At 40.6% G+C, this 25,358-nt stretch overlaps 2 protein-coding genes across 2 annotated transcripts; both read left to right on the top strand.

Moving 5' to 3' along the window:
* Window positions 1-9,745: 9,745 nt before the first annotated feature.
* Window positions 9,746-12,199, top strand: LOC148044473 (protocadherin beta-16-like). Its single transcript, XM_087722134.1, has one exon. It carries the CDS (start codon window positions 9,746-9,748, stop codon window positions 12,197-12,199), a length of 2,454 nt encoding a protein of 817 aa, XP_087578260.1.
* A 5,830-nt stretch (window positions 12,200-18,029) lies between these two features.
* On the top strand, window positions 18,030-20,767 carry LOC148044472 (protocadherin beta-16-like). The gene has a single exon (XM_087721845.1). The coding sequence runs from the start codon at window positions 18,072-18,074 to the stop codon at window positions 20,706-20,708; it is 2,637 nt and encodes an 878-aa protein (XP_087577971.1). The 5' UTR covers window positions 18,030-18,071; the 3' UTR covers window positions 20,709-20,767.
* The last annotated feature ends 4,591 nt before the right edge of the window (window positions 20,768-25,358 follow it).

The following is a 25,358-nucleotide window of genomic DNA, read 5'->3' as shown; positions in this document are numbered from 1 at the left end:
TCTTTTAGAATGGCAGAAGGGTATCAACAAATTTGTGTGGGCAGGAAAGAAGCCGAGGGTAAAGATGAAAATAATGCAAGATGCACGTGAAAGAGGAGGATTGAAATTACCTAACTTAAAATTATACTATGACGCAGTGGCATTATCTGCAATTAGTGATTGGATTCATCTAACTAATGACAGAATTTTGAATATCGAGGGATATGATTTGTTATATGGTTGGCATGCTTACCTGTTATTTAACAAAAAAACGGATAAGAAATTTAAAAATCACATCTTAAGAAATGCTTTATTGCGGGTTTGGAAAAAATATCAACATAAACTAAATGATAAAGTGCCCATGTGGGCAATTCCTAGACATGCAATTGAAAATATGAATGTAGAACAAAAACACGATAGAACCACCTATAGACAACTTCTTATCTCAGAAAGAGGGGTGATGGAACTAAAATCTTTAGAGGTACTTAAAGAAGAGAAGGTAGTTCAAACGTGGTTTCAGTATGGTCAACTACAAGCTAGGTGGAAAACAGATCAAAAAACTGGCTTTGTAAAAGTTGAGGATAATTTGTTTAAACAAATAAGAGATCAAAGCTCAATGCATATAAAGAGGATATATAATGTATTAGTACAGATGGATTCTGAAACGGAACTGATTAAGGATTGTATGATAAAATGGGCTCAGAATGTCGAGGAACCAATAATGCTTGAAACATGGGAAAGAATCTGGGTAAGAAATGTGAAATTTACACAAGCACAAAACTTGAGAGAAAATTTTTATAAGATGTTTTATAGATGGCACCTAGATCCTAAAAAGCTTGCCTCTATGTATCCAAATGTTCAACCTAAATGTTGGAGATGTGGTTCTTGTGATGCTACATATTTTCATATATGGTGGACATGTCGTAATGTTAAGGCATTTTGGATAAAAATATGGTGGATCCTGCAAAACATCTTTAAAAGAAGGATAAAATTTACCCCCCAGCTGTTTTTACTGGGTATATGCATTGATTTTACAGTAGCAGAGACTAATTTGATCCTGTATTTAATAACGGCAGCAAGACTCTTGGTGGCGCAGTATTGGAAGAAGAAAGATTTACCCACAATTCAAGAATGGACTTTGAAAGTTATGAACTTAGCCGAAATGGCCAAAATCTCAGCATATCTCAAAGAACATTCAAACGAGAGATACAAAAGAGACTGGAAAAAGTGGATTGATTACATAAAAAGTAAATATGGGACTAAAAAACTCCAGATAGCTTATGCTTAGTATCAGTAATAATTTAAATTGTTTAAAATTTGGGTAACAGTAAGAAGCTGAGTTCAATGTAGAGATATTTCAGACTGTGATTGTTCAAAAATTATACCACGTATGGTCTTTGGGAAGTCGGGGGGAGGGAAGGGAGGTGGGGATTTAGGGGGAGGGGGGAGGGGGGAAATACAATATGTGTTAAATTCCATGATTGTATTTGTATACTGTGGCTTTTCAATGTTAGTGCGAAAATAGTACAAACCGAATATACTGGAAGGTAATAGATACCGAAGGAAAGAGTCGAGTGAAAGAAGAAGGAGGGTGGAGAGGGTGAGAGAGAGGAGGAGGAGAAGGGAGGGAGGGAATGGAGAGGGAGTGATAGGGTTAGAAAGAAGGGGAGGGGAAGTAGGCATAGAGGGGTGTGTGAGAAGGAAGAATGAAAGTTGGAGGGGGTTGAAAGAGGGTGTATGGCAGGCCAAGGTGGTATACTGGGTTTGTATTGTAGAGGGCATTTTCTATATAAGTGAGGGCCGTGTTTATTATTCAATGTTATATGCCCTGATCAAGCACAGTGAATATGTGATTGTATAGAATGAAAACATAATAAAATATACATTAAAAAAAAACAAAAAACTTCCCATCGATTTCGGAGGGCGGGGCCGAAGCCATGACGAGACGACGTGCGATCTCAAAGCTCTGAGATCGCAGTCGACACTTTTATTGCTGAGGGGTTCCAACGGATCTAAATCATCCTGAAGAGATGGTGAACAGGAAGATTACATCTTGCTGATCTCGGGAATATCGCAAAATCTCTGAGAAAGGCAAAGAAAAGTCTTCTGCTGGTAATAAAAATTCCAGTCTGTCAAGACTGACAAAGTCAGGGCAGCCTCAGAACGGAATGGAACGATGTGGAAAGAGAAAGTGTTTCTAGCTGGTGAGAAACTTTTATTGTTTTTTAAAAAATGGACTGCCTATAAAATCTAAAAACTAATTTAAATAAAAGAATAGAAGAACTTAGCGGTGAATTTGATTTTTGTAATGGTTCTGGGCAGTGGTTATCTTACTTTCTAAATGCTATTTACATGGATTGAATCTAAGCAAAACCTTTTCAAATGGACGAATTCTTCTAACATTTCTTTGTGACTTTCTGTAAGCTACAGATGGATTGTTTTGACTTTGACATTCTAAGTTTTATTGCTTGGCTGTTTGGCTTAAGATCTAATAAGATTCTACAGCTGCCCCTTTGAAGTTTGTTTTCGCTTACAGAGAGTTTACAGAGTGTGTGTTTTAGTCCTGCTGAGTTTCTAAGAAAAAATACAGCTGCGTACTTGAACATGGCATCCACAGGGCCTTTGTACTCTCTCTGAGGAGTACTTTTAGCGCTTCAGAGAGTTTTGGATACAGAGGAAAGAATTGAGAGAAAATTGGAATATTTGGTGCATTTAACAACGGAATATGATGAAAAAACTGAAGATGTTCTTCAAACACAAAATAAGAAGATTGAAATTCAAAAAATTGAAATGGAAGACGAATATAAAGAGATTGAGTCTGTTGATATTCGTGGCAATTGGTTTATTTCTGAGGGAGGAAGGAATGGAATATTGGAAGAGGAATTAAATGGAGAGAAAATTTATTTCAACGGACAGGACATAGGAGAAGAAGAAAACATTAAATAATTTATGGACTATGAAATACTATTTGTAAAATATTTGATAACACTGCTGATAATTAAAGACAAGCTGGACAAGGAAACAGAAAGAAGGCGTCAATATTACATGAGAGATACTACAAACAAGGAGTTGCTAAGAGGAGTCCATACAGATTTGATCAAGAGGATATTTGGAGGACTGGATCCACAAATGGCAGAAGACATAAGATTGTTTTGCTATTGGAGAGATACAAGTTGATAAATGGAAGAGTATAATTTAAAACTAGCTAAACTTAGTTAAATTTAGTAATAATAGGTATAGTTAAACAAAAATTGATAATGATAGTAACGTATACAATGTTGAGCTGTTATGATAAGTAATAATTGGATATGAATATTGAATGTTACCCGTGAAGGGAAGGCTAGAAACACTTTTGGACTATATAGAAAGGTTATTAATAACAATAACAATAAAAAACAATAAAACTAGACACAGCTAAGTTTTAACTAATGGGGGAAAATGTTATGATATAGGATATAGTTAAATAAAGAAAGGATAATATAATAAATTCTATACATGGAGGATTAGAAAATTTTGGTATTAAATATTATGGCTGTTTAGCTAGAACAGGAAATGAGGATTTAATGTTAATGGAGGATTTTATAAATAAGTAAATGAAATGCCAATATGTGGTTATGTATTAAGTCTTGGTATATTTTATGCTGAAGGACATTTAAATAATCATAGTCAAATAAAAGTGAAAGTATGATGATGGTAATATAATAAATATCTGAGTTAAGATATTAGAATTAATATGAATTATATTTGATGACGGTGGAAGAGATGCACAAAAGCCTTTTGTAACCAACTGATACACTTTCTACAGTATGTAAAGAAGGATTTGTATGTTTGTTTTGAAAATAAAAACTTTTTATATAAAAAAAAACTTCCCATCAATTTCCTTTATGAGGAACCACTAAAAAGTTATTAATTCTCTTGCATTGGTAGGTGAATGGATGGATATATTCAATAGTATCTTTATAATTCACTAATGTTAGATAGATTATATTTTGGTCAGTGACCAAACAAAAGAAATCATATATAAATTAAAATACAAGAGCCAGCAAAGAAAAGGCAAACCAATGAACTACCCATACAGTCATAAGATAACAGATATGACGATACCAGTCATATATAGCAGTCAGTTATTAGTGCACATTCACAGCACCTCTACATAAATTCACTATGTATGGATTATAGCACTTTTCTTGTCTAATAGAAGGACTTTATAAGAAATACTGATGAAGCTACTAGTTAAAATCATTATACAAGATTGTCAGATTTGTTTTAGGAATCTTGTATCGTGTTTCTAAATGGGTAATTTCATTATTAATTCATTTCTCATTTTAGGAAAATGAAGCTGATACCATAATTATTATGTTCTTTTTAACAATGGTCTCTTTATAAGATCATTCATACATCTTATCAGACATGTTAGGCTGATTTATTTGCTGCATTTTTGGATCCTCCTTTCCCCACTTTATATAAATGGACAATATGTTGACACCCCTCCCCCAGTCATCTAGGACTTTGTCTGTTTTTGAAATATAATATGTAATATCACTAGAGAAAATTTGCAGATATTCAACTCTTAATAGAAGGTGTGCTGTGAAGGGGTTTCCCTTCATCTGGAACAGTGGGCCGTCTCCCTCTCCAAACCAAGGATGTCTCCCACTCTCATGATTGAATGCTGAATAGATGTTTGATACTTTATGAACATGGAGGCATTAAGTATAATTTAGTTTAGAGCAGGGCTGTCAAACTCCCAGCTCACAGGCCAGATGCATCACATGCTGGCCACACCTGGTTTAGCGAAGGGGGAAAAAGTCCTGATATGTCACATAATGCCGTGAGTTTGACATCTCTGGTTTAGAGGGTTATGCTATTATTGTTATATTTCAAACTCTTACATTTTTAATTATTGCATTACATCTACAGTCCACAATTAATAGAGTTGGGAGGCACCTTGTAGGTCAACTAGTCTAACCCCCCACCCAAGCAGGAGACCCTACACTATTATGACAAACGGCAATCCAATATCTTCTTGAAAGCCTCCAGTGATGAAGCTCGCACAACTTCTGATGGCAAGCAACCAAACAATTGGTTCATTGTTCTCACTATCAGAAAGTTTCTCCTTATTTCTAGGCTGACTCTCTCCTTAATCAGTTTTCATCCATTATTCCTGGTCTAGCCTTTGGATGCCTTGGCAAATAGCTTGATCCCTTCCTCTCTGTGGCAACCCCTCAAATATTGGAACACTGCTATCATGTCTCCATTGGTCCTTCCCTTCACTAGACTAGCCATGCCTAGTTCTTCATATGCTTTAGTCTCCAGTTCCCTGATCATCTTCTCTGCATTTTTTCTAGAGTCTCTACATCTTTTTTATAGTGTAGTGACCAAAACTGGATGCAGTATTCTAGGTGTGGTCTTACTAAGGCTTTATAGAGTGGTATTAGTATCTCACTTGATCTTGATTGCATCTCTCTGTTAATGCAATTTAGGATTACATTGGCTTTTTTAGCTGCCAACGCTGACTCATATTTAACTGCTTGTCCACTAAGATTCCAAGATCCTCTCATAGTTACTGCATAAAGAACACTTTGACAAATTGAAAGACAAAAAGAACAAGTATAAAAAGTGGAAAGAGGGATACATAATTAAGGCAGAATATCAGCAAATAGCCCAAGCCTGCAAAGATGAAATGAAAATGAACTGAGAATTGCAACAAAAGTCATTAATGACAAAAAGCTTCTTTCAACATGTAAAAAACTAGAAAAAAAATCAATGAAATGATTGGTCCACTAGTGGGAGAAAGTGGCAAGAAGGTGACAAGCAACAGGAAGAAAGCAAAACTACTTAACTCATTTTTTGCATCCATTTTTACACAATGGGAAAAAAACAGTCCAACCTATAAAAAAAAAATACTGTAAAACCAGATTAGAAACAAGTTAAAATAGATAAGAAAATGGTAAATGAACAACTGTCCACCCTAGATGAATTTAAATCACTGAGACCAGATGGATTACACCCCAAGGTTCTGAAGGAACTGGCAGATGTGATCTCAGAACCACTGAATTATACAGTTGTGAGCGAATACTTTTGACAATATAGTGTATCTTCCAAAGATCTTGGAGCACTAGGGAACTACCAGAGGACTGGAAAAGAGTTGATGTAGTTCCCATCTTCAAAAAAGGGAAAAATAGATCTAGGAAACTACAGACCTATCAACTACTGACCTCAATTCCTGGGAAAAGATTATCAAGCAAAGAATCAGTGAACACCTAGAGGCAAACAAAGTCATAACCAAAAGCCAAAATGGGTTTGTCGAAAACAGATCATGCTAGACAAATTCTGTTCCACTCTTTGACAAGGTGACAAAATTAGTGGACCAGAGGAATGCTATGGATATAATTTACTTGGAATTCAGCAAGGCATTTGACAAAGTAGACCATAATCTACTACTTGATAAAATAGAAAAATGTGGGTTAGACAACATCACCATCAGATGAATTTGTAACTGGCTGACCAACCACACTTAATGAGTAGGCCTCAATGGGACTGCATCCATATAGAGGGAAGCATGCAGTGGGGTACCCGAAGGTTCTGTTTTAGACCCAGTATTCTTCAACATCTTCATCAATGATTTGGACGAGGGCATAGATGGGGAACTCATTAAATTTGCAGATGACACCAGACTGTCGAGAATAGCCAACAGTTCAGAAGATTCAGAAGGATCTTGACAGTCTTGAACATTGGGTCCTATCTAACAAAATGAAATTCAATGGTGAAAAAAGTAAGGTTGTACATTTAGGTAAGAAAAACAAAATGCACAGGTATAGTATAGGTGGTACCTCGCTCAATAGTATTAATTGTGAGAGAGATCGTGGAGTCCTAGTGGACAATCACTTAAATGTGGCCAACAGTGTGCTACAGCTGCCAAAAAAAGACAACACAGTTCTAAACTGCATTAACAGAAGGGTAGATTCAAGATCACAAGTATGTTCTGACTCAGCTCTCCAAACATGACAAACCCTCTGAAGTTAACTCAAAAATTCCTTTACTAGAAGCACCAACAGCCCCGGCAAAAAGTTTATCTTTCAATGCAGGCTAACAAGTCTGGCTGGCTGGAAGATGAATAGTTGTGTGCTATATCTATTCATCTCCACCCCCTGCCTTTTATCCCCAGAGCTAGAGTGGTTAGCAGTGGTGGCTCTTCCTTCCCAAGGATTGGCCCATGGCTTTCCACTGCTCTCCTCTCCTCTGCCTTCTGCGTAGCTGCACATCAGGCACTGGACCCAGCTGTCCCTCCTCTTCTTCATCAACCACATCCAGACCTGGGGGCTGTTGATTCTCCATCTGAGGGCTGACGGACAGCCCAAGCTCTGCCTCTGTCTCTCTCTCTCTCTCTCTGCCAGCTCCATTCCCTCTTCCCCCTTGGATCTCTCAAGTTGCCTTGATGCTGACCCTGATTCCTTCACTGCCTTCTCTTCTGATTCAACTGCTGGATGAGTCGATGGCTGACAGGCCACAACAAAGTATTAATACCACTTTATAGAAATAGCAATAGCACTTAGACTTATCTACTGCTTCACAGTGCTTTACAGCCCTCTCTAAGTGGTTTACAGAGTTAATCTATTGCCACCAACAATCTGGGTCCTCATTTTACCCACCGTGGAAAGATGGAATGCTGAGTTAACCTTGAGCCTGGTAAGATTCAATCTGCCAAACTGATGGCAGCCGGTAATCAGCAGAAGTAGCCTGCAGTACTGCACTTTAACCATCATGGCTTTTATATACTTTTTAATGTCTTGATAAGGCCACACTCGGAATACTGCATCCAGTTTTGATTACCATAATATAAAGAAGATGTTGAGACTCTAGAAAGAATGCAGAGAAGAGCAACAAAGATGACTAGGAGGCTGAAGATTAAAACATATAAAGAATGATTGCTGGAATTGGGTATGTCTAGTTTAATGAAAAGAAGGACTAGAGGTGACATGATAGCAATGTTCTGATATCTCAGGAGTAGCCACAAAGAATAGGGAGTCAACTATTCTCCAAAGCACCTGATGGCAGGACAAGAAGCAATGGATGGAAACCAGAGGTGGTATTCTGCCGGTTTGCCTCGGTTCAGGCAAACCTGTAGTGGTGGCAGTGGGAGGCTCTGCCCCCCCCCCGCCTTTGACATTATCATGGATGCTCTGTGCAGAAGTGCTACACATGAGCTCTCCCTGTTCAAAACTGGAAGCAAAGATTGGAGCATTTCCTGCCCAGTAGCAACTAATCAAGGAGAGAAGGAACCTAGAACTAAGAAGAAATTTCCTGACAATTAGAACAAATAACCAGTGGAACAACTTGTGTCCAGAAGTTGTGAATTCTCCAACACTGGAAGTTTTAAAGAAGAGATTGGATAACCACTTGTCTGAAATGGTATAGGGTTTCCTGCCTGAGCAAGGGATTGAACTAGGTCACTTCCAACTATTCTATTCTATTCTTCTATTCTACACTCTACTCTACTCTACTCTACTCTACTCTACTCTACTCTACTCTACTCTACTCTACTCTACTCTACTCTACTCTACTCTACTCCACTCCACTCCACTCCACTCCACTCCACTCCACTCCACTCCACTCCACTCCACTCCCTGGATAAATTTATTTGGCTGATTTGAGTGCAGATTTCAAGGAACTATAGTATCTGGGTTGCAAAATGTAGACTGAGATGATCATAGCAGTTACATATCAGAGTGCATTTGCCCTGTGAATAGCTGAGATAGGCATCTATGAAAGGTTTGTACATCAATTTTGGATTTGTTTATTTTCTGCTCATAACTCTAATAGTGGCTAGATTGGTGATGCAGGAATGGGAGAATGACATATTGACAAAATGCACCAGCCATATATTATTCTATAACATCTCTATCCAGTGATTGAAAAAGTTTCATATATTCAATATCTGCTTCACTATATGATATCTGCTAGAATACTCACTATCCCTGAACAAACTGAAAAACCTTGAATGAGAAATGAAATGTTTTCAAAAAAAATTATCAAGAAAGTCCAGTTGTCTTTTGGGAGGGGGGAACCACCTTTGGGACAACCATGACCTGGATGACTGAGAATCTCCATAGACATCCCAGGACAAAGTTGATCTGAAAAATGAAAGTAGATTTAGTTATGCAAATCCTGGCATACTGGTCCTGGCAGAAAGGTGGAATCAATGTAATAACTGATGAGGTTTCTTGGATGAGAAGCAAACTGTCTTCTTCTTCCTTATGGAAAAAACTGTTCAGTTGCCTTTTGAAAAAGCACCTTTGAAATAACCATGACCACGATGACTCAGAATCTCCACAGATGTTTCTATAGATTGAAAGCTATTAATACATTACTTAGATATCACAAAAGACACCAAGATTGTATAACATTTTGTTCTTTTGAAAAGATGCACACACTATTCTATACACTACAATAAATGCCCTTTTCAAAGGAGTTTCCTAAATTCTGTGCTACATTTTACTTTAGACACAAGGTGGTGCTATTGCACCAAACAGTAAAAAGAGAGATTCGTTTACCTCAGAGTGATCCAGTCATTAGACAAAGGAATCTCAGATCAAAAGGCAACAGCTTTCAATTAAATCTTGAGAAATTTCCGAAGAAAATACTCTAACGTGTATACCAAAAAAATAACTCCTACTGGATTCTGATTACAACTATAATGGAAATTACAGCAGTTGCTTTACAAAGAATCTAATTGAATGTATGACGTTCCCTGAAAGAGGCTGAGAAAATGGAAGCATCTCGTACTAGCAGGCAAGTGGTCTTGTTCTTTATTTCTCTGTGTAGCTCTGGTATGTTGTGTGAACCATTCCGCTATTCAGTGCCTGAGGAGAAGAAAGCTGGGTCAATAGTAGCAAATGTGCTAAAAGATTTGAAAGTGGACGTGAAGGAGCTCTCTGCTCGCAGAGCACAGTTGATTTCTAAGAGTTCCAGGCAGGATTTCCAGCTGGATCCTCATTCTGGGAATATAATATTGAGGGATAAAATTGACCGCGAAGCTTTGTGTGGTCTGAGTGATCCTTGCACTCTATTCTCTGAAATTCTGCTGGAAAATCCTCTTCAATTCTTCAAAATTGAAGTTCAGGTAGAAGATGTCAATGATAATTCCCCTATTTTCTCTCAGAATCAATTCCTTTTTGAAATACCTGAACAGACTCCCATAAATGCACGTTTCCACTTGGAGACAGCCGAAGATTTAGATAAAGGAAAAAATGCTATCCAGAACTACATACTTAGCCCAAGCGAATATTTTAAGCTGGACGTACAAAATCAAAACAATGGTAGGAAATATGCAGAACTGCTTTTGGCAAAACCATTAGACCGCGAGGTGATCCCTCAGTTTATCCTCACCCTGGAAGCTGTGGATGGAGGGATCCCAAGGAGAACTGGCACAGCACAGATAATTATTGATATTCTAGATACCAATGATAATGTGCCCCAATTTGAACAAGCAGTGTATAAAGTGCAGCTAATGGAAAATAGTCATCCAGGTTCATTGGTTGCTAAAGTTGAAGCCACCGACAAAGACATTGGATCCAATGCTCACATCATTTACACTTTTAGCCAAGCACCAGCAGATGTACTCCGATCATTCAGGTTAAACAATCATACTGGGGAAATTATGCTCGTAGGGAAAATTGATTATGAAGAAAATCATAATTATGAATTCAGCATCAAAGCCACAGATGGAGGAGGATTGTCCGCTTACTGTAAAGTTCTTGTTGACATCGAAGATGAGAATGACAATGCTCCAGAAATAATTGTATCATCCATCACTAATCCTTTACCAGAAAATTCTCCCCCGGAAACACTGGTGGCACTTTTTGGCATCAGAGATCAAGACTCCGGAGACAATGGCAGAACTAACTGCAACACTGAGAAAAACCTGCCTTTTATATTAAAACTGACTGAGAACAATTACTACCAGCTTGTGACTCAACAGCCATTGGACAGAGAACAAATGTCACATTATAACATCACCATCACAGCCACCGACCAAGGTTCTCCCAGACTCACTTCAATGACAGTTATTAGCATTCAACTTTCAGACATCAATGATAACCCTCCAAAGTTTGAAAGAGGTTTCTACAATTTGCACTTACGAGAAAACAACATTCCAGGACTGCTCATTGGATCAGTCCATGCTGTGGATGTGGACACAGAACAGAATGGCAAAGTAACCTACTCTCTTTTGTTTGGAGAGATCAGGGAAGAGCCTGCATCATCTTACATCTCCATCAACTCTGAAACTGGGAATTTGTATGCCATTCGATCTATAGATTATGAGGATATACAGGATTTCCAGGTGATGGTGAGGGCTGTAGACAAGGGCTCACCTCCCTTGAGCTCAGAAACGATGGTCCGAGTTCTTATCACAGATGAAAATGACAATGCCCCCTTCATCCTCTGTCCCCTTCAGAACAGCACTTCTGCATCAAATGATCTGGTTCCCAGGGGAGCAGAGACAGGCTACCTAGTCACCAAAGTGGTGGCAGTGGACAGAGATTCAGGGCAGAATTCTTGGCTTTCCTATCAGTTGCTGAAGGCTACAGATCCGAGTCTCTTCGCTGTTGGGACTCAGAATGGGGAGGTGAAAACCATGAGACCGGTGAACATCCGAGACAGTTTCAAACACACTCTTATTGTGGCAGTTAGGGATAATGGGCATCCTCCTCAATCTGCCTCTGCAACCCTAAAGATTCTTCTAGTGGACGGCTTCTCTGATCCTTACATGAAAATTATGGATAATCCTAAGGATGAAGTCCCGCAAGAGGGAGATCATACTCTAACACTGTATTTGATTATCTGCTTGGTTGCCATCTCATCCATTTTTCTGCTTTCTGTCACTGTGTTTATTGCAACCAAGTTTCAGAAGCGAAGGAAGTTCATAGGAAGTTCTCATTCTGCATCGAATTTTCCTGGGGGACCAAATTTGCAAGACAAGTGTGTAGATCCTAATACTGGGGCATCTTCCCAGGCCTACAGCTATGAAGTGTGCTTAGCTGATGGGTCTCTGAGCAGTGAGTTTAAATTCCTTAGGCCTTTCTTTCCTGTTTTTACTATGGAGCATCAAAAAACTCTGCTGAATCCACAGATTCGTAATGATTGCCAGGATCTTCCTAATCAATCGGAGGAAAGAGAGCATATATCCCAGGTGAGAATAATTAATATAATTACATTATAAATCTACATGGTTTGAGTAACTCAGAAATTATTAATTTCTAAAAATAAAAGATTGTCTATTAATGTACTTTGCTGTGAATTTCCAGAAAACTAGTTCGTTTAGGGCCGTGATGGAGAACCTATGACACACGTGCTGGAAACCAGAAAAGCAGCCACCCATTGCACATGCACATTCCAGGAAGAACTTTCTGTTTCCAGCACGTGCATGCATATTGGCCACGGTCTCCTGGTTTCTGGCACACATGTGTGCGAAGACCAGTAGTCACAATGGCCGGCTGGCGCACTGTCTCCAGTGTTCCTCCTATGTAGCTCCCCCACCCCAGAAGAGCAGCAGCATCTGCAATGGAAAGGGACGGAATGACTGGCTGGCTCAGGTGCTCGGGGGAGCAGGGCAGCATATGCTGGCTGGGCAGCCGCTACCCCTCCTGCTGCTCCTTCCCCTAGCCATGTTGGACTTCAACAAATTCAAGCGGCAACTAAATGATAATAAACAGGGTAAACACCCATGGTTGGGGGAAGCAAGTTGGTCGGGTTCAATGCCAGAGGGAGAAAAAGAAGGGCTGGGAATCCTTGTGTGTCTGGCCATCACCTCTTCTTTATCATCCCCCTCCCTACGGCTAATTTGGAATGAGCCTGAAGTGGTTGGGAGGGAGGGAGCGAGGCCACAGAAGAGCAGCAGTGGCTGTAGCTGCAAAGGGAAAGGCAGGAGCAACCAGCTGGCTCAAGCTCATGGGGCAGCAGGGTGGGGAGGGAGGCAGGAGCGAGTGACTGGCTTCTCCTCTTCCTGCCAGCTTTTTGCTCAGGGCAGCATCCAGCATGGCAAATTTCGGGCACTTTCAAGGGCCGCATTTGCAAACTAGGGTGCATGTTGTGGTACTGTGTGTTTGGTGTGGACACGATCGAGTCTGGCTTAAGCTGCAGCGCTCCGAGATTGCAAGCCACCATGCCATTACTTGGCCCTGCTCAAGAATGGCAAAGACTGCTGGGTCTCTTCAAGAGCCCCGGAAATGCCCGGCTTCCTGCCACTGCATGAGATACAAAGGGAAGTGGGCCACCTTTCCGGTGGTCGGCCAGCTCCTCTGTTTTCCTCTGAGTGTGGGCCCTTGCTCCAAGGGCAGCACGCCAGCAGCAGCAGGCTGTGTGGTTTGCTCCTTTGCGGTCCTGCCCACTGGCATAGCTGGCTGGTGGGATGCTGCCCAGAGCGAGAGGCTGGCAGGAGAAGGAGGAACCACTGCTGCGTCTGCAAATCAGGCCATTTGTGCCAGCAAAGGTTGGTCCAAAATGGGAGGCGTATGCACACACAGGGGGTGCGTGTGGGGGCTGCGTGCATGCATAGGGGCTGCACATTGCATTATGGGTTCCAGCATATGAAACTGCTGGCATGCACACATGCGCATACTTTCGGCATTCAACAAGAAAAAGGTTAGCCACCACTGGTTTAGGATAATATACTGAGAAATTTGTATTGGTTTAACATGTGTTTTAGTTCCTATATGGGTATTTATCCTGTGTGGTAATTGTAGCAAATCTAATCTGGTAAGTGAGAAGCTATAAAACACATTAATATAAAATATAAAATACACTGCCTAAAGGAAAATCATACAATTCTCGCAGAAGGAAACAATTTATAAGGTTTTCCAATATGGAAGCTGCAGCCGGTGCATCATGTGGTGGCATGGGCAATTCTTGGGGCCTGAAGGATGTCCCATGTCCCAGAATTCATGTCAGCAAGTTTTCAACAGTGGTTGGCGCAATTAGGAAGAAGATATAGACACAGTAATCCATAGACAGCAGCTGAGAATGGCGTAGCTGAAAGAAGGAATGGAGTCTTACAAACAATGAAAGATTCATTGCTGAAGGATTCTGGCCTAAGCAAGTCGTCTTCGGGTGGAGCCATGTTGACTGCTAATTATTTGATCTATTAATGATATTCCATATGCTGTGCTATGGGAGAAAGCCATCTCTGGCACATTTAAGGGTGCTTGGAAGCATATTCCTAAGGCAAAGGGAGAAAAAGACAACGAAAAGCTAGAAAGCTCAGTTTTATGGGCTATGAGCCTGGCCATTTATGGGCTGAAACCGTCATCCAGAACTGGAACATCAATATGGCATTGAAGGGTCTTGGGTTCAAGAGTTTCAAGACTGATGGTTGCATATACAGTTGCAAGAAAAAGTATGTGAACCCCTTGGGATTACATGGAGTTTTGTATGAATTGGTCATAAAATGTGCTCTGAACTTCATCTAATTCACAACAATAGAAAAACACAGCCTGCTGAAATTAATACTACACAAACATTAGATGTTGCCATGGTCTAATTGAACATAACATGTAAACATTCACAGTGCAGGGAGGAAAAAGTATGTGAGCCCCTAGCCTAATGACTTCTCCAAGAGCTAAGCCAGGAGTGAGCCAATCTTGACTCCAATCAGTGTGATGATATTGGATGTGTTGCTGACAGCTGTCCTGCACTTTAAAAACACACACCTGTTTTGCATTTACTGGTTTCAAGAAGCACTGTCTGATGTGAACCATGCCTTGCAGAAAAGAGCTCTCAGAAGACCTACGATCAAGAATTGTTGACTTGCATGAAGCTGGAAAGGGTTACAAAAGTATCCCCCAAAGCCTTGATGTTCATGTGTCCATGGTAAGACAGACTGTCTACAAATGGAGATAGTTTAGCACTGTTGCTACTCTCCCTAGGTATGGTTGTCCTGTAAAAATGACTGCAAGACCACAGCGCAGAATGCTTCATGAGGTAAAGAAGAATCCTAGAGTGTCAACTAAAGACCTACAGAAACCTCTGGCACATACTAACACTTTTGTTGACACATCTACAGTAAGGATAACATTAAACAAGAATGGAATATATGGGAGGACACCATGGAGGAAGCCATTGCTGTCCAAAAAAAAATATTACAGCATGTTTGAAGTTTGCAAAAGAGCACCTGGATGTTCCACAGCACTACTGGCAAAATATACTGTGGACAGATGAAACTAAAATTGAGTTGTTTGGGAAAAACACACAACACTATGTGTGGAGAAAAAAAGGCACAGTACACCAACATCAAAACCTCATCTCCACTGTAAAACATGGCGGAGGGAGCATCATGGTTTGGGGCTGCTTGCCTGCCTCAGGGCCTGGACGGATTGTTGTCATTGATGGGAAAATGAATTGCAGGGTTTATCAAGACATTTTGCAGGAAAACGTACGACCATCTGTCCTCCAACTGAAGCTCCGCAGAGGTTGGGTGATGCAACAGGACAATGACTCAAAGCATACAAGTAATTCAACAAAAAAATGGCTTCAACAGCACAGAATACGCCTCTGGAGTGGCCCAGTCAGAGTCCTGACCTCAACCCGATTGAAATGCTGTGGCATGACCTTAAGAGAGCGATTCACATCAGGCATTCCAAGAATATTGCTTCACGGAAACAGTTTTGTGAAGAGGAGTGGTCCAAAATTACTCCAGATCGTTGTGCAGGTCTGATCTGCAACTACAGGAAACGTTTGGTTGAGGTTATTACTGCCAAAGGAGGGTCAACCAGTTATTAAGTCCAATGGTTCACATACTTTTTCCTCCCTGCACTGTGAATGTTTACATGTTATGTTCAATTAAACCATGGCAACATCTAATGTTTGTGTAGTATTATTTTCAGCAGACTGTATTTGTCTATTGTTGTGACATAGATGAAGTTGAGAGCACATTTTATGACCAATTCATGCCAGACTCCATGTAATCCCAAGGGATTCACATACTTTTTCTGGCAACTGTATACTGCAAGGTTACATGGCGGGGATTCCTTTTGCTTCATTGCAAAAGATCTGATACAGATGAAGAAATTTGCTAATCAGTTGGGAAAAAATTTGAATTGAAAAATTTGGGTGAAATACAAAACTATCTTGGTGTAGCGATACAAAAAAACGGAGAAAGGTGGTCATGTTCTCAGTCAAAGAAGGAGAATTGAACCGCTGTTGGAGAGATACAACATGAGGGATTGTAATTCTGCTCCAACACCTATGACCATATATTTTCACAATTATTTGGGTGAGGATAAAAGTGAAGCCTGTGATCAAGAAATATATCAGTCAGAAATAGGGAGCTTGTTATATTTGTCACAGTGGTTCAGACCAAACATAGTTTATGCACTAAGCATCTTAAGTCACTTTACTGCTGCACCAACACAGTTGCATTAGATGGGTTTAAAAAGAATTCTCAGGTATTTGAAGGGAACTGTGAATTTAGGTCTTCAAATACAGGTCTCTGAAGATTTAAAGTTAAAAATTTATGTTGACAGTGATAATACCAATGATGTGCAAACCAGAAAATCCAATTCTGGGATTGTAATATTATTTGGGGAGGCTTTAATTAGATGGATGTCCAGAAAACAAACTACTGTAGCCATTTCTACTGCCGAGGAAGAATTTATTGCTCTATCTGAAATTTGTTCAGAAGTAACTTGGTATGTATATATGCTAAACGATTTAAACATAGAAGTTAATGAAGATGTAACAGTGTTTGAAGACAATGCTGCTTGCATTAAAATGGCAACAGGTGACAATGAAAAATAGAAGCAAGTATGTGGACATTAAATATTGTAAGGTCAGAGAAGTTATGAAAAATAAACTAACCCGCTTGCTTCACTGTTCTTCAGAAGACAATCTAGCAGATGTAATAACCAAGTCATTCGGTGGAGCGCACATTGGGAAGAATATTAAATTATTTGGTTTTATGGCTATTCCAGTCATAAAGGGAGGAGTGTCAGTTTATAAAGAATTTATGAACTGGAATAGCCATGGCAACGATCCAGCCAAAGGGAACTGTTTTTTCACTGAGACACAGGATTTGCTGTGAGAGCCATGTGAGCCGGCTGTTCTGTGTTCAGAGTCCATTCTTCTCTCTACCACTTTGCAAGAGATGCTTAGGTGTTGCTTGTATCATGTTTTTGCATTTTGTAGATAAAGAAGTTTTTTCTCTATTATGAATCCTGCTCAGTTCTTTCAATATGTGCTGGGTCATTCTCAAATAAACTAATATTTTACATCCTTAGTGGCTAATCTCACAGTAAATGGGCTACTTCAGAGAGGAAGGAAGGTCAACTGAGGGAGTAAAGGGAATGATGAAAAAATAGAACCCTGAATCTCCTCCTCCCTCCTTCTCATTGCTATGGAAAGTCCTCATCTAGCTAAGGAAACTTAATTAGCTAAAAGAAAAAATAGTAATTAACTATATAAATATAAGTTAGATAAATATTTTTGTAAAAATATTCCAACTCATCCAAGACGAATTTCTCAGCTGTTTTAGTCACGATAGTAAAGTTAAAGTTTAGAATTTCTTTTGCACTACAAAAGAGCAGAAAAAAACTGGATTATTAAGATTAAAGCTGTTGCAAGTGTCTGCGTTGAGATGCATTTTGAGATTTCTTCTTGGTATATGACTTCACTATGCATAGCTATATTAATATATGTACTTGTAAAGCTTACAGTGTATTTATGTCCAAGATGGCCCCATTGCAGTAAATAAAGCAACAAAAGAATTGCTTTTCTGGGACACTAAGTTGGGAAGTCACAACCGCAAAGCAATTGACCAAGTTAAAATACATTTTTGCCTGGTTGGCCACATGGTGGCGATATTGACAAAGAAAATTAGTCTGTTCTGCCTCTTGATCAACATTGGGAGAAGAAACCTGGTTAAAAAAATTGAAAAAGGAAGGGATGTGATTCTTTTATCGTGAAACACATGTAGATTATAAGATGGCAAAAAACTGAACAATTAAATACAATTTCAACCTATTCATCATTCATCATAAAGGAAGGAAAGAAAGACTGAATTTTGGGGCAGAATTTGAGCCTACAAGGAAGAGACTGGAATCATGGAAAATTGCTTTTGGAAAAGGCAAGGTCTGTATGTCCTTCTCTCTTTCTCATTCCTTAGAGTAATGTGTGCTTCAATTCGCTTTTCTGTCCCTGAAGAAAAGAAAAAGGGGTTTTTGGTGGCTAATGTGCTGAAGGAATTGAAACTGAAAACAGGGGAGCTTACCACACGCAAAGCATATTTAGTTGCTGAGGGCACTCAGGAATATTTCCACCTTGATATTCAAACTGGGAATCTGTTGACTAATGATAAAATAGACAGAGAAGCTTTATGTGGCCAGAATGTTCCTTGTCTACTTCTTTCTCAGCTTGTTTTGGAAAAACCCCTAGATATCTTTAATATTGAAATCAAGATAGAAGATGTGAATGACAATGCACCCAAATTTTGGAAAAACGAAGTTAAGGTGGATATTCCTGAAAATATGCCAATAAATATGATATTTCCCTTAGAATTAGCTCAGGATGATGACTTGGGAAATAATAGCATCCAAAATTACATTCTCAGTTCCAATGAGCATTTTCAGCTTGAAGTACATAAGAATGAAGATGGGAATAACAATATATACCTTGTTTTGAAGAAAACATTAGATAGGGAGAGGATGCCACACCTTGAATTGGTTCTAATGGCTATTGATGGAGGAGTTCCAAAGAAAACTGGCACAGTTCAAATTAATATTAATGTTCTGGATAGTAATGATAACTTTCCTCTGTTTAGTAAGTCTGAATACAAGGCAAGAATAAAGGAGAATCTCCCTAAGGGCACCCTTGTGATTAAAGTGGAAGCTACAGATCTGGATTTGGGTTCAAATGCGCAAATCCTCTACTCGTTCCATCAGGTGCCTGAAAGAATAAACAATTTGTTTCATTTAAATGAAATTACTGGTGAAATAACTGTTTGGGGAGAGATTGATTATGAAAAAGAAAAGAGCTATAGCATGAACATCAGAGCAACAGATGGAGGAGGTCTTCCAGGTCAGTGCAAGATACTGATAGAGGTTGAAGATGAGAATGACAATCCCCCAGAAGTGTCCATCATGTCTCTGATCAGCACTTTAAAGGAGGACTCTCCTCTGGACACAATGGTGGCCCTCTTCAGTGTGAGAGACCAAGACTCCGGAGACAACAGTAAAACGGTCTGCTCCGTGCAGATGAATCTCCCTTTTGTGCTGAAAGCCACCACAAACAACTTTTATCAGCTTGTGCTCCAAAGTCCCCTAGACAGAGAGACGGTCACTGAATACAACATCACCATCACTGCCATTGACTGGGGAGCTCCTAGGCTCACTTCAACAAGATTGATTAACGTTCAGATCTCCGATGTCAATGATAACCCTCCCCTTTTTGAAAAGTCTTCATATGACATGCAAATCAGGGAGAATAATATTCCAGGCTTGCTCATTGGCTCAGTCCATGCTCTGGATCTAGACACAACGCTGAATGCTAAAGTGAATTACTTAGTTCTTCCTGGGAAGGGTGATGGCATGGTGACTTCTTACATCTCAATCAACTCTGAAACTGGAAACATGTATGCCCTCCGATCCCTGGACTATGAGCAGATAAGAGGCTTCAGAGTCACTGTGAGGGCATTTGATGGTGGTTCTCCTTCCCTGAGCTCAGAAGTGATTGTCCGAATCCACATCATAGATGAGAATGACAACGCTCCCTTCTTCCTGTATCCCCTCCAGAACAACACATCCCCATGCAATGAGCTGCTTCCCAAGTCAGCCGAGGCCGGCTATCTGGTCACCAAGGTGGTTGCAGTGGACGCAGATTCTGGCCAAAACTCCTGGCTTTCCTATGAATTGCTGAAGGCCACAGACCCAGCCCTTTTCAGCATAGGAGCGCAGAATGGGGAAGTGACAACCAGGAGAGTCCTGAATGAGCGAGACACAAGTAAGCAGAGGCTGGTGATACTGGTCAGAGACAACGGCCTTCCTCCACAGACCAGCACGGCGTTGCTTAATGTTCTTCTTGTGGATGGCTTTTCGGATCCCTTCCTGAGGAGGGTGGATGTCAGTGTGCAAGAACCGGAAGAAGATAAAACCTTGACCAAGTATCTGGTGATCTGCTTGGCTGCAGTCTCCTTTGTGTTCCTGGTCTGCATTGTTGTGTTTATTGTGGTCAAAGTCTTCAAGAAGGCCCCACAAAGCCATTTTACTACGGCTGTTCCTCACTTCCCACCTGCCAGTTCTGACACTCCAGGAAATTGTGCTGATTCACAGAATGGGTCGCTTTCCAGGACTTACCGTTATGATGTTTGCTTGACTGGTGGATCCTTAAGTAGCGAGTTCCGATTTCTCAGGCCTCTCTTTCCTGTCTTTTCGGTGGGAGATGCTAACGTCCCAGGGAACAGTAATATTTCTCCAGGCATCCAAGATACTTCTGAGCAGGTTGCAGTAAATGGCGCAAAGAAAGAGGTGAGGAAAAGCATGCAATTAATTCAGCCTCTTCCTATTCATTCTCCCTCTATTCCTTTTGCTCTATCAGTTATTCTTGAACTAAATGCTTATTTATTTATTAATGAAACAGGTAATTTTACTTTAATTTTAGTTGAGAAGATAGATCACAATTCTTTTATAGGTAATCCTTGGCTAATGGCTATTCCTTTAGCAAAGATTTATATTATAATGGGCTGAGTGGTCGTTATGACCAATCCTAGAAGCTTCACCTGTCCCAGTCATTTGATTGCGATGTGGGCACTCGGCAGCCAGCTCACACATAGGATGGCCCTGCATCCCATGATCACGTGGCCACAATCTGCAACCTTTGGCACAGGTTTCCCACAAACAGTTTCAATGAGGAACCTGGCAGGCAGGGTCGCAAACTGCTCAGGTAAACCTTACCCAGCCGCATGTATTCCCCCCAGCCTCTCTGCAGTCATGTTGGGGGTGGAGATGTAAAGCCAGTGCGTTTGAATGTCGCTATGGTCTTAATCCAGCTGAAATCAAAGGGTCTCTCTCCGGCTGCATTCCTGTGGTTTTTCTTATTACAACAATGTATCCTCTTGCTAAGTGGTTCTTGACAGTCTGCCCAGGACTTTCCCTACACTGAGAGGTGGGAAGAAGTTTTTCCTGGTGAGCTTTTATTCTGCAGCTTTTGTTTTTACTCACAATTTGGCTTAAAGAGAAAACAACTGTATTTTCTATCAGAGTCTTTTGATTAATTCTAACACCCCCTTGTCTTGTACAAGGGATAACATTTCCTAATTTTAGCCCTCTGTACAAACCGAGGTTTGGTCCATATAAATCTCGTATTCATGATCAGTTTGGCTCATCATTTTTGAGACCTGTTTTCTCCTTTTATTGTGCTTTGAATGGAAAAAAAGGACAAGTCTTTAGGCATGGTGGAAAGGAGTAATCCCACTGTGATGGACCTTTAGCCAATATACGCCTGGCAACTGGCAGAAGAGCCAGGGAGGATTTGTTGTATCCAATGTTTCATTCCAGCTGTTTTAGGTCTTGGATATCTTCCTCTATTTACTCTGAGTCTTTGGTCAAATTAAAACAACAAAATCTACAAAATTCTTCACAGTCATGATTGTGTCGTAACAATCAATGGCTGCTTGATTTTCCAGGGTGGCTTCTCTGACCTGCCTTAGCTCTCTATTAGAGTGGATAGGGAATGGGAGGTGGAATTTAAACTCTTAAAGCCTGGGTGTTCAAGACCTATAGCGTTATGTACTTCAAACCTGGCACTCCCACTAGCGAAACAGCCAATGCTACATATTCAGTTTTTTGATGGTAGGGAGACCTTTGAATTGCAATTGGGGATTAATGCTTGAAGCTTAAAAGTAAGCTTTTAACCCACACAGAAGGAACCATCCCGGGGAGAGCCTTAAGAGAATGGTCTCGGTGAGATTGCAGGTCAATTGAATATTGTTAAGACTTTGACATCTAGGGACCTTGGGGTCTTGGCACCTTGTTAACCTGAAATATGTGGTTGTATGGCCTGTGGCCCTGATGCTATCCCAATAGGCACATGGTCAGAATGTCTTTTATAGACCTTCATCCTGCTAGGCAAAAGTCAGTGATATTGAGTACCTCTCATGCTAGGTACTCCCAAACATTCCCTTTATCTGGAAAAAGGCTTGGTTCTAGGAACCCGATGGCATAGATTGTGAACATAAACATACAACATAGCTTACAATATTTTGCCTTACTTCCCTTTGCTGTCCCTTCCTCCATTTCCTTCAGTTTCAAAAGGAGTCCTTAACAGTCCACTCCTCAGTTTCTGGGTCCTTCCTGGGTCACAGAGATCCACCTTTTATGTTGTCATAGGTTCTGAGTTATGGTCCAGCACTGCTAGGTTTACATGAATCCCGTGATCCAGGAGCTCTTTTCTACTACTTTTGATTGCTGTCTATGTGGTCAATAGAATCTGTTCTTATTTATAAGCCCCTTCCTCACCCAGCTACAGACTTGCTCAGCAGAGAGGCCATAGGTTTTTGCTTTTGGTCATCAGGGAGGGGAGGGGTGGTCAGTGCTGACTTGTGGCTGTCCTAGAATATTCAAAAGTACTGCTTCTGGCCAAATTTGTCATCTGGGGTTATCCTTAAGCAAAGCCCAGTCCTTACATATCTCCCTTGCTTGTTTTCTTTTCATACCAGCTAGGATGGGCACTCACCTCTCATCCCATGCCATGAACAAGTCTCCTAGAAGGGACGTGGGCATAATCCTCAAACTATAGCTTCCCCTGTTCTCCTTCAGATGTGGGGTTCAATTGGCTTAGCCGGTCCTTCCCCTGCAACTTACCTGCCTCCCCACCTGTCATTGTTTTGGACCAAAAGGGGCTCCAGAAGAACTCTGGTTCCCTAGCAGAATAAAATCACTTCCTTTCCTGGTAATTCTCACTATGGTTTCAGAGCCCCCCCCCAAAAGGATCTCAGAGCCAAAGAGCCAGCGCTGTCTGAAGATGTCTCCTTGGTCATGTGGCCAGCATGACTTAATGCCGAAGGTGCATGGAATGCTGTTACCTTCCCACCAAAGGTGGTCGCTATTTTCTACTTGCTATCAACTTGCAAAGCATTTCCATGTCTGTTATCAAGTTGACATTGGAGGAAAGGGGGGGGGGGAGAGAATTCCACACATATTTTCGGCTAGACTCAGATCTCAGATTATCACAGCAGGCTTGTGAGGCATGAAATTTTACAACCTGCTGCAGCACCTCATTGGCAAATGTGATTTATGACCCAGACTGAGGGAAGGGGAGAAACGGGTAAAGTTCAGCCATAATTATACTGAAGTTAGATCTGACTCCACACGGGTGTTGCCGAGATGTTGTTCCTAATAAATGATTGGATTTCTTTTGAACTTGGCTTGAGGCTCATAAGTTAATTAGGGCATATTTTGAAAACCTGACACTTGTATTTTTTATGTGCTTTCAAACTGCTAGGTTGGCAGAAGCTGGGACAAGTAACAGGAGCTCACTCCATTACGTGGCACTAGGGATTCAAACTGCCGAACTGTCACCTTTTTGATCAACAAGCTCAGCGCCTTAGCCACTGAACCACTGTGTCCCTGTGGCTTACCCACAGACAAAAGAGATCTGTTACGGCCACAGTATTGGCCCTGTACCTCCTATAGCTGGGTTGGCTGGGAGTCCCTTTGTGGTCGCCAAATTGGTGGAAGAAAAATCCAGATTTGTCCCTCGAGCTGGGATGAAGCTGTCAGCGCTTGAGAGCAAATGGACAAGGAAGCAAGCTGCTGGAAAGAAATTTATTTTAGGAAGCCAGTGACATCAACAATGGGTTCCGATCCAGCCAGTTGATGTGTGAAGCAATTATTGGAGTTTTTATACTCTTTCCAGCTTTTGTGATTCAGATATTTCAATAAGGTCTGATGGTGTGCCTTTTAATGGGATAATTTCTTTGGGCGTGGTCATTCAGGGAGCAGGTGGCCAATCCTAGCCATTGGAAGGGGAGGGAGATGTAAAGCCAGGGAGTAGGGATGTGCCTATTGTCTTAATCTTTTCAATACTGATTGCCTTAGCTTTCGTGTGTTAATCCTGTCAATAATGATTGCTTTAGCTGAAAGCAAAGGGTCTGTCTCCGGCTGCATTCCTGTAGTTTTCCTTATCACCACTTGCTAAGTGGTTCTTGACAGTCTGTCCAGCACTTTCCCTAGACTGAGAGGTGGGAAGAAGTGTTTCTTGGTGAGCTTTTATTCTGCAGCTTGTGTTTTTACTCACTATTTGGTTTAAAGGGTAAAAGGCTATATTTTCTATCAGAGTCTTTTGGTTAATTCTAACAGGTCAGAGCAAATGTTGATAGAAGTATTATTTTGTCAAGACAAGGTTGCCTTCTACATTCATTTAAATTTCTCTGAGTTGTAATCCAGTTTCAAAAACTATGAAGCCCTAGTGGGAAACCCATTATAAGTTAACATTAGTCCTTTGGAACAGTGCATGCCATCCAGTATGGGATTCCAAATCTTTTCTTACCAGTTCTATGAGAGAGCACTTCGTGCATGCATGCAGCTAAGACTGTCTTTGGTGAAAGCGCTGGTGAGCTGAACTGTTTTTTTTATCTCAGCTGAGATGCAGCAATCTGCTCTGCTGTATAAATCAGCTGAGCTAAAAAAAAACAAGGGAATATAGGACAGGGAATGGCGGGGGCAGGAGTGGGAGCCCAGCCAGAGGTGATATTTGCCAGTTCTCCAAACTACTCAAAATTTCTGCTACCGGTTCACCAAAACCAGTTCAAACCAGCTAATTACCACCTCTGATACCATCTTGAAAGGCACAGCTTTTGTATCTCTATGCTCTACTCCCGTAGAAGTTTAATCAAACTTCCACACTGACAGCCTGGATTTGGAGAAAATAGCATATAAGTTTCTAAGTGCACATGGTTAGTATCAGGTTAGAGAAGGACCAGAACAGTTCAGTGTCAGAGAGTATTTTTTTAAAATGAACAAGGGGCCTAGATTCAATTCCTGCCCATAATTGAGGATAAATTTATGATTTTTTAAATATTTGCTCAGAGAATTCAGAGATTGCTTTGAACTGAATGTTTTCACTTCTGCTTAATAAAAGCTTCCTTTTGAAATACTTCATTTTAAGAGTCTTCTTTTTCTTAAACTAGAAGGAGAGACCATCCTTACAGCTGCTTTGACTGATGGTAATTTTTTCAATGCCCATGGTTTTCAAGTGATGCTCCAACTATTTTATGATTGCTTGAGTTGAATCCACTATTCCAAGTGTTGTGAATCTAATGATTGGGATTGCCGCAGTGTTGCCTTGATGGTATTTCCTACACTGAATTTTGACTTAAAATCTTCTTCACTTTCTTG

The sequence above is a fragment of the Thamnophis sirtalis genome, unplaced genomic scaffold (genome assembly GCF_051295495.1).
Source record: "Thamnophis sirtalis isolate CommonGarterSnake01/CBP01778 unplaced genomic scaffold, rThaSir2_p1.2 scaffold_8, whole genome shotgun sequence".
Lineage (NCBI taxonomy): Eukaryota > Metazoa > Chordata > Lepidosauria > Squamata > Natricidae > Thamnophis > Thamnophis sirtalis.
This window is presented reverse-complemented; position numbering and strand designations above follow the sequence as displayed.